Source organism: Cherax quadricarinatus, chromosome 40 (assembly GCF_038502225.1).
Source record: "Cherax quadricarinatus isolate ZL_2023a chromosome 40, ASM3850222v1, whole genome shotgun sequence".
Taxonomy (NCBI): domain Eukaryota; kingdom Metazoa; phylum Arthropoda; class Malacostraca; order Decapoda; family Parastacidae; genus Cherax; species Cherax quadricarinatus.
This window is the reverse complement of record NC_091331.1, coordinates 2,924,992-2,937,768: the sequence shown is the minus strand read 5'-3', so window position 1 is coordinate 2,937,768 and position 12,777 is coordinate 2,924,992. Positions and strand designations below refer to the sequence as shown.

General features: G+C 46.1%; 1 protein-coding gene across 16 annotated transcripts in view; it reads right to left on the bottom strand.

The window, feature by feature from the left end:
* LOC128687353 (cAMP-regulated phosphoprotein 21) overlaps positions 1–12,777 on the bottom strand; it is a 369,078-nt gene that overhangs the window by 179,948 nt on the left and 176,353 nt on the right. For 13 of the 16 annotated variants that reach the window (XR_011392951.1, XR_011392952.1, XM_070092616.1 and 10 more), the window contains exon 3: positions 1,559–1,977. The exons of the other annotated variants lie outside the window; for them this stretch is intronic. Coding sequence is in view for 11 of the 13 variants with exons in the window: in XM_070092616.1 (XP_069948717.1) it covers positions 1,559–1,574 (16 nt within the window). In the remaining 2 variants the exon portion in view is untranslated. The remainder of the gene's footprint in view (positions 1–1,558; positions 1,978–12,777) is intronic. 16 annotated transcript variants of the gene reach the window in all.

The window sequence follows — 12,777 nt, the reverse complement described above, 5'->3', positions numbered from 1 at the left end:
CGAGACACCCTTCAGCACATGTAGAAAAGCTAGACACCATGAATTAACCTTTCTAAAGGACCTGCAGAGATGGTAGCTTCATTCACTGACACCCAGGTTGGTGACCAGGGCAGCATGCCAAGAAGCATTTATGTAAAAAAAAAAACATGAAAAGCAAACCAGACCTTTAATTCAGATTGCGTTTAACATAAGAGCATAAGAATGTAGGAACACTGCAGAAGGCCTACTGGCCCATGCGAGGCAGGTCCTTATCAAAACGACCTCTACCTAAAGCTACCCAAGAAATAGCTCAATGGTAAAAGCTCCACTCGGCATTATGCACCTTTAGCGCTGTGCTAACACCTAAGAGAGGGCTCCAAGCTATGCAGAGACGCAGGGTAATAGCAACAACATGCTAGGAAGGCGAGAGTATTGGGGTGAAGAAGATACTTACGCCTTACATGTCCCTCTTGTCCAGACATGATTCTGGTGAGCCACGCCCCCAAACACTGAGTGGATCCCTCGTTATTAGTTTAATAGAAACACTGAGTGGATCCCTCGTTATTAGTTTAATAGAAACACTGAGTGGATCCCTCGTTATTAGTTTAATAGAAACACTGAGTGGATCCCTCGTTATTAGTTTAATAGAAACACTGAGTGGATCCTTCGTTATTAGTTTAATAGAAACACTGAGTGGATCCCTCGCTATTAGTTTAATAGAAACACTGAGTGGATCCCTCGCTATTAGTTTAATAGAAACACTGAGTGGATCCCTCGTTATTAGTTTAATAGAAACACTGAGTGGATCCCTCGTTATTAGTTTAATAGAAACACTGAATGGATCCCTCGTTATTAGTTTAAAAGAAACACTCAGTGGATCCCTCGTTAATAGTTTAATAGAAACACTCAGTGGATCCCTCGTTATTAGTTTAATAGAAACACTGAGTGGATCCCTCGTTATTAGTTTAATAGAAACACTGAATGGATCCCTCGTTATTAGTTTAAAAGAAACACTCAGTGGATCCCTCGTTAATAGTTTAATAGAAACACTCAGTGGATCCCTCGTTATTAGTTTAATAGAAACACTCAGTGGATTCCTCGTTATTGGATTTACAGAAATACTCAATGGATCCTTCGTTATTAGTTTAATAGAAACACCCAGTGGATCCCTCGTTATAAGTTTAATAAGAAACACTAAGTGGATCCCTCGTTATTAGTTTAATAGAAACACTCAGTTTCTATTATTAGATTAATAGAAACACGTTATTAGATAAATAGAAACACCAAGTGGATCCCTCGTTATTAAACTACAGAAAACTCAACTGGATCCTTTATCTACAAAGACTGACCAGAGTTGTTAAGGGAGGTAGCTAACGCGAATGTTTGATAACGTAGGTTCAAGAAGGCTGCAAGTGGAAGAGGAAGCAGAGGGAGAGGAAGCAGAGGAAGAGGAAGCAGAGGGGGAGGGAGGAGAGGGGGAGGGAGCAGAGAGAGGAAGCAGAAGGAGAGGAAGCAGAGGCAAAGGAAGCAGAGGAAGAAGAAGCAGAGGAAGAAGCGGGCGAGACACGGAGGTACTCACTTTCCAGTTGAGCCATGCCGGGGGCTCTGGTGGGCGGCACGCTGGCGGTGAGGTGGGCGTGGTTGTGGGCGTGATGGTGGTAGTAGTGGTGGTGGTGATTGTGGTGGTGGTGGCAGTGGTAGTAGTGCTTGTTGTTGTTTTGGCGTTGTGTGAGTGATAACGATGGTGGTGGTGACGGAGATAACGAAGGTAGTAGTGGTAATGTTGGTGATGGTGGTGGTGGTGGCGGTGATAACGATGGCAGTAGTGGTTGTGTTGATGATGATGATGAGGATGATGATAATGGTGGTGGTGGTGAAGCTTGCACCAGCGTCACGCCGAGCCCAGGGTGGTGGTGGTGGTGGTTGTGGTGGTGGTGGTGGTGGTGGTGGTGGTGGTGGTAGTGAGACACAGGGCGGTGACCACCTTACCCCTGAAATCTACAGGTAAGCCACTGTATTTTACAGGTGAGGTCAAGAGCAAGACGGGAGAGAGAGAGAGAGAGAGAGAGAGAGAGAGATAAGAAGCAGGAACTACACGAGGACGAGGAGGAAGAGATGAAGGAAGATCAACAGAAAGAAACAGAAGAGGTAGGGGAAAGAGGCAGAGGTAGAAAAGGAGGAGGAGGAAAAGGAAGAGGATAATTATGAGAGGGGTTAGATAAGGCCAAGGGATAAGGCAGGATAGACAGTAGAATGCTGCAGAAAAAGAAGAATAATCAAGACATCAGTAAGCTTCGACATCTACTTTAATAAAATTAACTACAACTGTTATACTCAGTGGAGAGAGACACGCACACACACGTGAACACGCACTTGCACACCACCACACACGCAAACACACGTGCACAGAAACACACAGGCGCGCATAAGCACACACGCACTCGCATATACGCATGCGCAGACACACACACACACACACGCACATATGCTCATGCGCAGGCGCACACGCAAGTAGGCTTGCGTGTACACACGCACAGGCACGAACGCTCTCTTTCCAGGCTGGTATAAACTTCAGTTACAGGGTGGTGCAGGGCAGGATTATAGGGTAGTGCAGGGCAGGATAACAGGGTGGTGCAGGGCAGGATTATAGGGTGGTGCAGGGCAGGATAACATGGTGGTGCAGGGAAGGATTACAGGGTGGTGCAGGGTAGGATTATAGGGTGGTGCAGGGCAGGATTATAGGGTGGAGCAGGGCAAGATTACAAGATGATGCAGGGCAGGGTTACAGGGTAGTGCAAGTCAGGGTTACAGGGTAATGCAGGATAGTATTACGGGGTGGTGCAAAGCAGGATAACAGGGTGGCGCAGGGGAGGATTACAAGGTGAAGCAGGGGAGGATTACAGGGTGATGTAGAGTAGGATTACAGGGTGGTTCAGGGCAGAATTACAGAGTGGTGTAGGGCAGGATTGCAGGGTGGTGCAGAACAGGATTACAGGGTGGTGCAGGACAGGATTACAAGGTGGTGCAAAGCAGGATTACAGGGTTGTGCAGCATAGGGATACAGGGAAGTGCAGAACAGGGATACAGGGTGGTGCAGGACAGGGATACAGGGTGGTGGAGGATAGTGATACAGGGAAGTGCAGGACAGTGATACAGGGTGGTGCAGGACAGTGATACAGGGTCGTGGAGGATAAGGATACGGGATGGTAGAATATCACAATCTCTAATACCACAATAGTTCTAATTTATCTCACTAAATCCTACAATATTAAGTAGCGTCACTACACTAGAGTTAAAGAACCAGTTATGTACACATGTGAACCACACCTGGTACTGGATTTATGTTTCACTGCTACTGGTGGAAAATAATCAAGATGAAATTAAGTGTCACTACTACCATATTAGAAAGTACAAGGTACTGAATAAGCAGGCTACCTACCTGCCTGCCTGGTGTTCCCGTGTTGATGGTTCCAGAGGTCATTGTACCCATGCTCAGGTATCAGACCAGACCTCACGAATGAAGGTCTGATCAGTCAGACTGTTGGCGGTCATGGAACTTGGTGCAAAGACACCGTAGCCAGATTAATTAGGAACAGTTTCCAGGAATCTGTCAAGTTCCCCTTGAATTCAGTTAAAAGCTTCATTTTTAGGGGGTAATTTTCCTATTTATGAAGCACTGGAGCTTTAAACTTGTTGAAATATCTTTCAGTGTAATCACTGCACCTCTACTTTTATACACTGTACCTTGTCTCTCGCTCTCGTAAAGTTCGATTCCGGAACTAACTCCTCCATTACTGCACAGGTATAAATAATGATGTATCTTTCTCGCCTATGCTCAGAGGGTACGGTTTAAGGGATTCCAACATTACTAATAACTTAGGTGTTTGAATATATGCGGTCAGCGTAAGTTATATATACAGCTTCCGGATCTGTAATTTCCCAATCCTTAAACGTTACTGTTCTTGTGCAGTAATATTCCGTGTGCTCTAAAGAGTATAAGTATATTATATAGTATCACCACTGACTTGGCCTCTCTTGCTCTGAAGAAGATTTAGATTCAATCTATTGTCTTCTTTGCAGCTGTGATGATAGTACTGTTGTGCTGATTAAACGTAAAATCTCCCGACGTGTTTACTCCTTTCTCCCAGGTCTTTTGAATTACCTTTCTCCTCAACAGTGGCTTGATTACATTTTGTATTCTAATTTATTTCGTGTTTCTTTTCATATTACTTAAATCGTCTCCTCGTTAAATAATACACTGTTGTCTGTGGTCCACTGGAACATTCTACTTACAAAGGCTTGGAGGTTTTCTGTGTCCTCGATGTCCTATGATATGTCAGACTGACGTGTTTCCGTCCACATAACACGAGAGTTTATGATCTTATACGGGAGATAAGGTAGAGCAAGAAAATTATCTCATCTCTAATCTCATATCACACGAAAAATGAAAAAATCTCACTTCTCGCCTCTCACTTTTGATCTCAAACCGAAGACATACTTTCCAGCGAGCCTGGACAGCGCCTGGTGTAGCCTCGAGTCTCGCCAAATGAAAGAGGTGAATTATTAATTATGAAATTAAGGCGAGTTGCTAGAGCAGGTGCAAAAGGTATGAAAGAAGAAAAATGAGGCCATGTCAAGATACAAGTCTCGGGAGAAGACGAAACAACACTAATACTACAGTGAATATCTTGCTCGGAACACTTCGGTGAAAACCTTTACGTAACACTGCAGAGAAACAGAGTAGAAGACCTGACTTACAAATACACAGGCAACCACATTTATCTCTCTTGATAAACTTATTCGCTCATTCTTATATTAAAATATAAATGAAATAACATAAATGTCTTGCTTAATCGCGGTACAAGAAAAAAACCTTAGACAAGAAACAGTTTGCTAACGAATAAAACCAATGACTTGCGAAATCGTAATGACACGATTGTAAACAACTAACTAGCCAGCTAGATTTAAGACTGCTTGCCATAGGTTCCAACCCTACTGTATTTAGCGCGAAAATACCTAAATTTATCACTGCTCCCAGTGCTGAAACTAAGCGGGTCAGTGTACAGGTGTCAAATTCCCACCTGTCGTTCGTGAAGACCGAGCCTACTTGATCACCAATTGATTCAGAATCCGCCTCCATTCTTGTACGCTCCGGCTGATGGGGGCGAAGCTCACCTAAGTCACAGAAATAAACCTAATTTTTAAATATAAGACTCACAAGCCCATTATATGTTTTCTAGCCCACTAGCAAAACCATTATATACCCGACTAAAGATGTCCAACAAGTAACAGAGGACCAGAGGTTTGTTACTCTTAATCAAAATTTTTGCATCACCAAACCACCACCACCTTGAGCTTGATCTCAGCCTCCTCTCTATACTTCTCCTTAGACGGTGCCAAGGCCAGCATCCTCTCCTTGCCATTTCACAGTAAGTCCTTGCATCCCTCCATGCCTCACTTGCATCATCCCCATTCCCCCCCCCTCTCTCCTATTCTCCCGTCCCCTTTCCGTTTCCCCTCGCTCTCCTTCTTTCCCTGACACTATCCCGCTTCCCCTGCAGCACAAGGTCGCGGCCAGAAAAGGCCACCATCAAATGTTGAGGCCAGTGAGTGAGTCACCTGGACCAGCTGTGGAATGTCACTCTGGTGAGCGTATCTTGTTAGTTCTTAATGTCAAGTTGGTCCTTGAGCCGAGGCGGAGGAGGAGGAGGAGGAGGAGGAGGAGGAGGAGGAGGAGAAAGAGACGTCACCCAGCAGGAACACAGAGCCAAGAGTCAGTCACGGTCACGTGACTTCCAAGTTACCACGCTGGAATTTACCTGTGACCTGTTTCGAGAACTTTCCCCCCCCTCGCAGCCCGGTCTGAGGCCAGGCTCTTCCGTTGATCGCCTCCTCAACCAGACTGCTGCTATTAGTGACCGGCTGACCCACATAGTCACCACATTCAGCTTTTTTACATTCTCTCCACTATTCACATTACTCTGCACTTATCAAGATTGAATTCCAACAGCCAATTTGTAGACCACGTTCGCAGCGCCTCTTGCAGCTTCTCCCTGTCCTCTCTGGTTATCTTCCTCATTAGTTTCACATCATTTGTACCGATACGTAGCATTCAATTTCCTCCGGCAGGTCATTTCTGTACATCAGGAACAGGAAGGATCCAAGCACGGTGTGTGTGTGTGTGTGTGTGTGTGTGTGTGTGTGTGTGTGTGTGTGTGTGTGTGTGTGTGTGTGTGTGTGTGTGTGTGTGTGTGCGTGTGTGTGTGTGTGTGTGTGTCTACCTGTGCCTGTATCTGTCTGTCTGTGCTTGTGTCTGTCTGTGCTTGTGTCTGTCTGTGCTTGTGTCTGTCTGTGCCTGTGTCTGCCTTAAGGGAAAGCTAGATCACTGAAAATTTCTTCTACACATCAGTTTTACAGGGTAAGAGCTGTTATCCTGCCTCAGCTCATTCCAAAGCCCAGCCCAGCAAGTTGCGGAGCAGGGTGCCGGCAGTGTCTTGCAGTGACACGGGAAGAGCGAGATGCACAAACTGGTGTAGCTGAATACCAGTGATGTGGACCCACTCACCGGACACAGGTGGTGATGACAGTGTCTAACCTTTACACCCTTCCAATGGGTTCAATCTTTGCACCCTTCCACTGTGTCCAAGCTTTAACACCCTTCCACTGTGTCCAAGCTTTACAACCTTAATGGTCTCCCGTCTTCCCTCCCTTCATGATCTCCTTCTCCCTTCACAATCTTCCTCCCTTCTCCACTGTCTACCCCCTCTCTCCATGGTTTAACTCTTTTTGCCTCCCTCCCTCGGTGGTATCCCTCCCTGCCTCCGCGATCTCCCACTCTCCCTCACTGGCCTCCAACAAGCAAGCTGGAGCTACCGCCGTAGCTCCAGCTTGCTTGTCAATAGAAATTGTGAAGTCAATAGAAAAGTCAATAGAAATTGTGAAGACTGCATGTAAAGTGTGAGAAGCGTGTTTGTATGTTGTGATGATAGTTATCTTGGTGGTGTTCTAGCAGCACTATACTAGTAATATACCGGGTTTACTACTAGTAGACCCGGTATACTACTAGTAGGACCCAGTATACTACTACTAGAACTCGGTATACTACCAGCAGGACCCAGTATACTACTAGTAGGACCCGGTATACTACTAATAAGACCCGGTATACTAGCAGCACTGACACCAGGCTCTTAAATCTCTCTCTTTATAGATACAAATTACCACTATCACGAGCTTATAAGAGCCTAGATCTAAGGGGTCCCCCCAAAAAAGAACAGGCACAGCTCTTCGGCACAAAGGCGGCAGTAGAGCAGTGGCACAATAACTGCAAGCAGTGGCACAATAACTGCAAGCAGTGGCACAATAACTGCAAGCAGTGGCACAATAACTGCAAGCAGTGGCACAATAATTGCACGCAGTGGCACAATAACTGCAAACAGTGGCACAATAACTGCAAGCAGTGTCACAATAATTGCACGCAGTGGCACAATAACTGCAAGCAGTGGCACAATAACTGCAAACAGTGGCACAATAACTGCAAGCAGTGTCACAATAATTGCACGCAGTGGCACAATAACTGCAAACAGTGGCACAATAACTGCAAACAGTGGCACAATAACTGCAAGCAGTGGCACAATAACTGCAAGCAGTGGCACAATAACTGCAAGCAGTGTCACAATAATTGCACGCAGTGGCACAATAACTGCAAGCAGTGGCACAATAACTGCAAACAGTGGCACAATAACTGCAAGCAGTGGCACAATAACTGCAAGCAGTGGCACAATAACTGCAAGCAGTGGCACAATAACTGCAAGCAGTGGCACAATAACTGCAAGCAGTGGCACAATAACTGCAAGCAGTGGCACAATAACTGCAAGCAGTGGCACAATAACTGCAAGCAGTGGCACAATAACTGCAAGCAGTGGCACAATAACTGCAAGCAGTGGCACAATAACTGCAAGCAGAGGCACAATAACTGCAAGCAGTGGCACAATAACTGCAAGCAGTGGCACAACTGCAAGCAGTGGCACAACTGCAAGCAGTGGCACAATAACTGCACGCAGTGGCACAATAACTGCAAGCAGTGGCACAATAACTGCAAACAGTGGCACAATAACTGCAAGCAGTGGCACAATAACTGCAAGCAGTGGCACAATAACTGCAAGCAGTGGCACAATAACTGCAAGCAGTGGCACAATAACTGCAAGCAGTGGCACAATAACTGCAAGCAGTGGCACAATAACTGCAAGCAGTGGCACAATAACTGCAAGCAGTGGCACAATAACTGCAAGCAGTGGCACAACTGCAAGCAGTGGCACAATAACTGCAAGCAGTGGCACAATAACTGCAAGCAGTGGCACAATAACTGCAAGCAGTGGCACAATAACTGCAAGCAGTGGCACAATAACTGCAAGCAGTGGCACAATAACTGCAAGCAGTGGCACAATAACTGCAAGCAGTGGCACAATAACTGCAAGCAGTGGCACAATAACTGCAAGCAGTGGCACAATAACTGCAAGCAGTGGTGCAGCTAACATGAAAACTTTGAAAGAGCTACGAGACGCCAAGTTACATACTTTATGAAAAGACAATCACCTGTACAACCCAAGTCAACATGGATTTAGAGCAGGAGTATCACGCTGTCGCAACTCCCGGATCACTGTAACAAAACTACGGAGGCTGTGGAAGAATCCCAAAATGCCGACGTAGTCTACACGGATTTTGAGAAGGCATTTGACAAATGTGATGATCATAGATAACACGTACAATTTAGATTAATGGGAATAACAGGGGAAAAACAGGAAAATGGATTACAATTTTCTAACGAACATTCGTAGTAAACAACGTAAAACCTAGCTTTAGCAATGTACGAAACTTGGTGCTGCAAAGCACAGTTCTGGCGCCACTCCTGTTCCTCATCCTCACATAGATCAACACACAAACCACACATTTGTGTCTTCCATTGAGACAAAAACAAAAATTAACATGAAAGCCACCTGTGAAGAGGACACCGAAAAATTACAAGAGGATATAAACAAAGTTTTCCAATAGGCAGTAGAAAATAACATGATGTTCAACTGGAACAAATTAAAATTGATCAGATATGAATAAAATACGAGGACATCAAACTGAAAACCGAATCTATAACAGAGAAGAAGAGTGACCCCATGGAGCGAAAAGACCATATCAAAGACCAAGGTATAATACTGTCAGCTGACTTCTTTTTTAAAGAACACAATAAAGCAAAGGCTGCAAAAACCAGGAAAATAAAAGGTGGATAATAAGAACTTTTAGAACAAGAAACAATGCCAATGGTTAATACTATTCAAATGGCTTGTGCTCTCTCGCTTGGAGCAATGCTCAGCAGTGTTGACAGCTCCATTCAAGATGGTGAGCCAGCAAAGCTGGATAAAAGACAGTCCAATAAGTATTTAAATTACTGGGAACGGTTCACAGAACTGGAGAAAAGCCGAAAGAGATACACAATAATAAACACGTGAAAGATAGTGAAGGGAGTAGTCCCAAATTTGCATACTACCATATGATACTGAAGCAAGAGACCTGGGAGGAAGCATAAAACAGACCAAGTGAAAAAGCAGGGGCGATGCGACACAGACAATACGACAACACTATCATCCGTAGGCCAAAGACTTTTCAAATTACTTTAAGCATATCAGAAATATTGTTGGAACAAGGGTAGAAGTTCTCAAGAAGAAACTGAATCAACCAGCATCTTCTAGCAACACCCAACTTCTACAGCAACAACCAACATCCTTTAGGTGCCCCGGGTTTCCTAGTAAGACCCAACATTCTCTAGCAGACCCGTGTGCTTTACCTGTCACTGGTTTCAAGGGCTGTTCCGCAGCCCGGTCTGTGGCCAGACTTCCCTGCTGACCGCCTGACCAATCAGGTTGCTTGTGCTAGCGGCCCGCACGCCCACAGAGCCACCATTGCCAAATAAATTTCCAGCTTTAACTTCAAGTATTAGACATTTATTGACAAAGCTGGCACATCAATGCATTTGCCTTTATTGTGTCTGCTGGATAACGTCACGGAACCAAACTCTTCAAATATATTCACATTCAAATATTAAAGCCGAGCAAGCGATGAAAATGTAAATAACCCGAATATTTTGAGACCAACACTGTTATAAACGTAACTTAAGAGTGCTGTTGTGAGGGGAAAGTAAGGAAGATGAGTGAGGGAGTGTTGTAGTGTGAGGGAAGGTGAGAGGGAGAATGGGAGAGTGAGATAGAGAGTTGTGACGAGTGATGTGTGGAGGTTCACCCAGACTACACTGTACAGTGTACACCCAGCCACACCCGTCCTCCACTCACACTAGTGTATCTCCCCCTTCCCTCTTGTTACTGCTGCTGTTGCTGCTCCCCCATTTTCCTGATTTGCAAGTCTGCTGACCTGGGTTGCAAGTTTGCTGAACCTGGGTCGCAAGTCTGCTGACCTGGATTGCAAGTCTGCTGACCTGGTTGCAAGTCTGCTGACCTGGATTGCAAGTCTGCTGATCTGGTTGCAAGTCTGATGACCTGGGTTGCAAGTCTCCTGACCTGGGTTGCAAGTTTGCTGACCTGGATTGCAAGTCTGCTGACCTGGTTGCAAGTCTGCTGACCTGGGTTGCAAGTTTGCTGACCTGGGTTGCAAGTCTGCTGACATGGGTTGCAAGTTTGCTGACCTGGATTGCAAGTCTGCTGACCTGCTTTCAAGTCTGCTGACCTGGTTGCAAGTCTGCTGACCTGGGTTGCAAGTCTGCTGACCTGGGTTGCAAGTTTGCTGACCTGGGTTGCAAGTCTCCTGACCTTGGTTGCTAGCCTGCTGACCTGGGTTGCAAGTCTGCTGACCTGGGTTGCAAGTCTGCTGACCTGGGTTGTAAGTCTGCTGACCTTGGTTGCAAGCCTGCTGACCTGGTGGTTGTAGTGAGATGATCTTCTGGTGGTTGACCTGATGGTTCTGGGTGACCTGATGGTTGTGACTGGCGACCTGATGTGTGGTGGGTGACCTGGTAGTTGTGTGACCTGATGCTTGGATGGGTGACCTGGTGGTTGTGGTGAGTGACTTTGTGGGTGACCTAGTGGGCGACCTGGTGGGTGGCCTGGTGAGTGACCTGGTGGGTGTGATGGGTGACCCGATGGGTGTGATGGGTGACCTAGTGGGTGTGGTGGGTGACCTGGTGGTTGTGGGTGACCTGTTGGGCGTGGTGGGTGACCTGGTGGGTGTGGTGGGTGACTTGGTGGTTGTGGGTGACCTGTTGGGTGTGGTGGGTGACCTGGTGGGTGTGGTGGGTGACCAGGCAAGTATCACTGTTGCTGACACTATCCCTTTAAAACTGATAGACCATCGCGGTGAATTTCTGAGACTTGATGCTGGACAAGGGCTCTTGATCCAAGGAGTGGATCTTGTCCAAGACTACTACTACCACCACAGCTACCACCATCCCCACCACCAAGACTACTACCACCACACCTACCACCATCACTGCCAAGTCTTCCAGCATCGCACACAAACTTAGCAGTGGTTCCCTGCAACCAGGTCAACAAGACCAGAATACAGGCAACAACCAGGTCAACAAGACCAGAATACAGGCAACAGCCAGGTCAACAAAACCAGAATACAGGCAACAACCAGGTCAACAAGACCAGAATACAGGCAACAACCAGGTCAACAAGACCAGAATACAGGCAACAACCAGGCCAATAAGACCAGAATACAGGCAACAACCAGGTCAACAAGACCAGAATACAGGCAACAACCAGGTCAAAAAGACCAGAATACAGGCAACAACCAGGTCAACAAGACCAGAATACAGGCAACAACCAGGTCAACAAGACCAGAATACAGGCAACAACCAGGTCAACAAGACCAGAAAACAGGCAACAACCAGGTCAACAAGACTAAGAGATTCAGGCAACGTTCTCTTAATTGGTTACTATCACTCAGAGAACTTTAAAAGCTGATCTCTCTTACTGCAGCCTCTTACTCTAAACTACTGTCTTCTTCCTCTCCGGAAGTTCCTACATCCGCCCAAGATGCTGTTTACATCCACTCAAAATGTCTACATCCGTCCGAGAATTTTTCCTCAAACATTCGTCCAAGATGTTGTTTACATTCGTCCAAGATGTTTACATCCGCCCAAGATGGTTTCTGCTTCTAAGATGTTTACATGCGTCCAAGATGTTTACATCCGCCCAAGATGTGGTTTACATCCGCCCAATATGTTTACATCCCCCCCAAGAAGTTGTTTACATCCGCCCAAGGTGGTTGCTATATCTCTCCAACAATCTGGTCTTCTACCAAAGTTTACGCTGCGTTATCCGGGAAAAACACGTCAAAGTATGTACTTCAAGGGGATGGGGAGGGGGGGGGGGATGAAGAAGCATGATAATTGTGGGAATGGAGAGGAGAGCAAGCGCCTCAAAAGGAAGAAGAGGAAGCAGCAGCAGCAGCAGCAGCAGCAGCAGCAGCATGATAATTATGGGAATGGAGTAGAGAGCAGAGGAAAAGGATGCCACGGCCGCAGGAGAGAGAACGAACAGTGTGTCGAGTATTGATCACCAGACCAACCACTAGCTAGTTGGTACCCCCTTCCCTTCCCCTTCCATCAGTCTCTCTCTCTCTCTCTCTCTCTCTCTCTCTCTCTCTCTCTCTCTCTCTCTCTCTCTCTCTCTCTCTCTCTCTCTCTCTCCCTCTCTCTCTCCCCTCACACACACAATTACTGGAAATAAGGTACATCAACAAGGTAAAATGCCTAAATAATTTCAACACTCTAGAACATATAAGAACATACAGGAA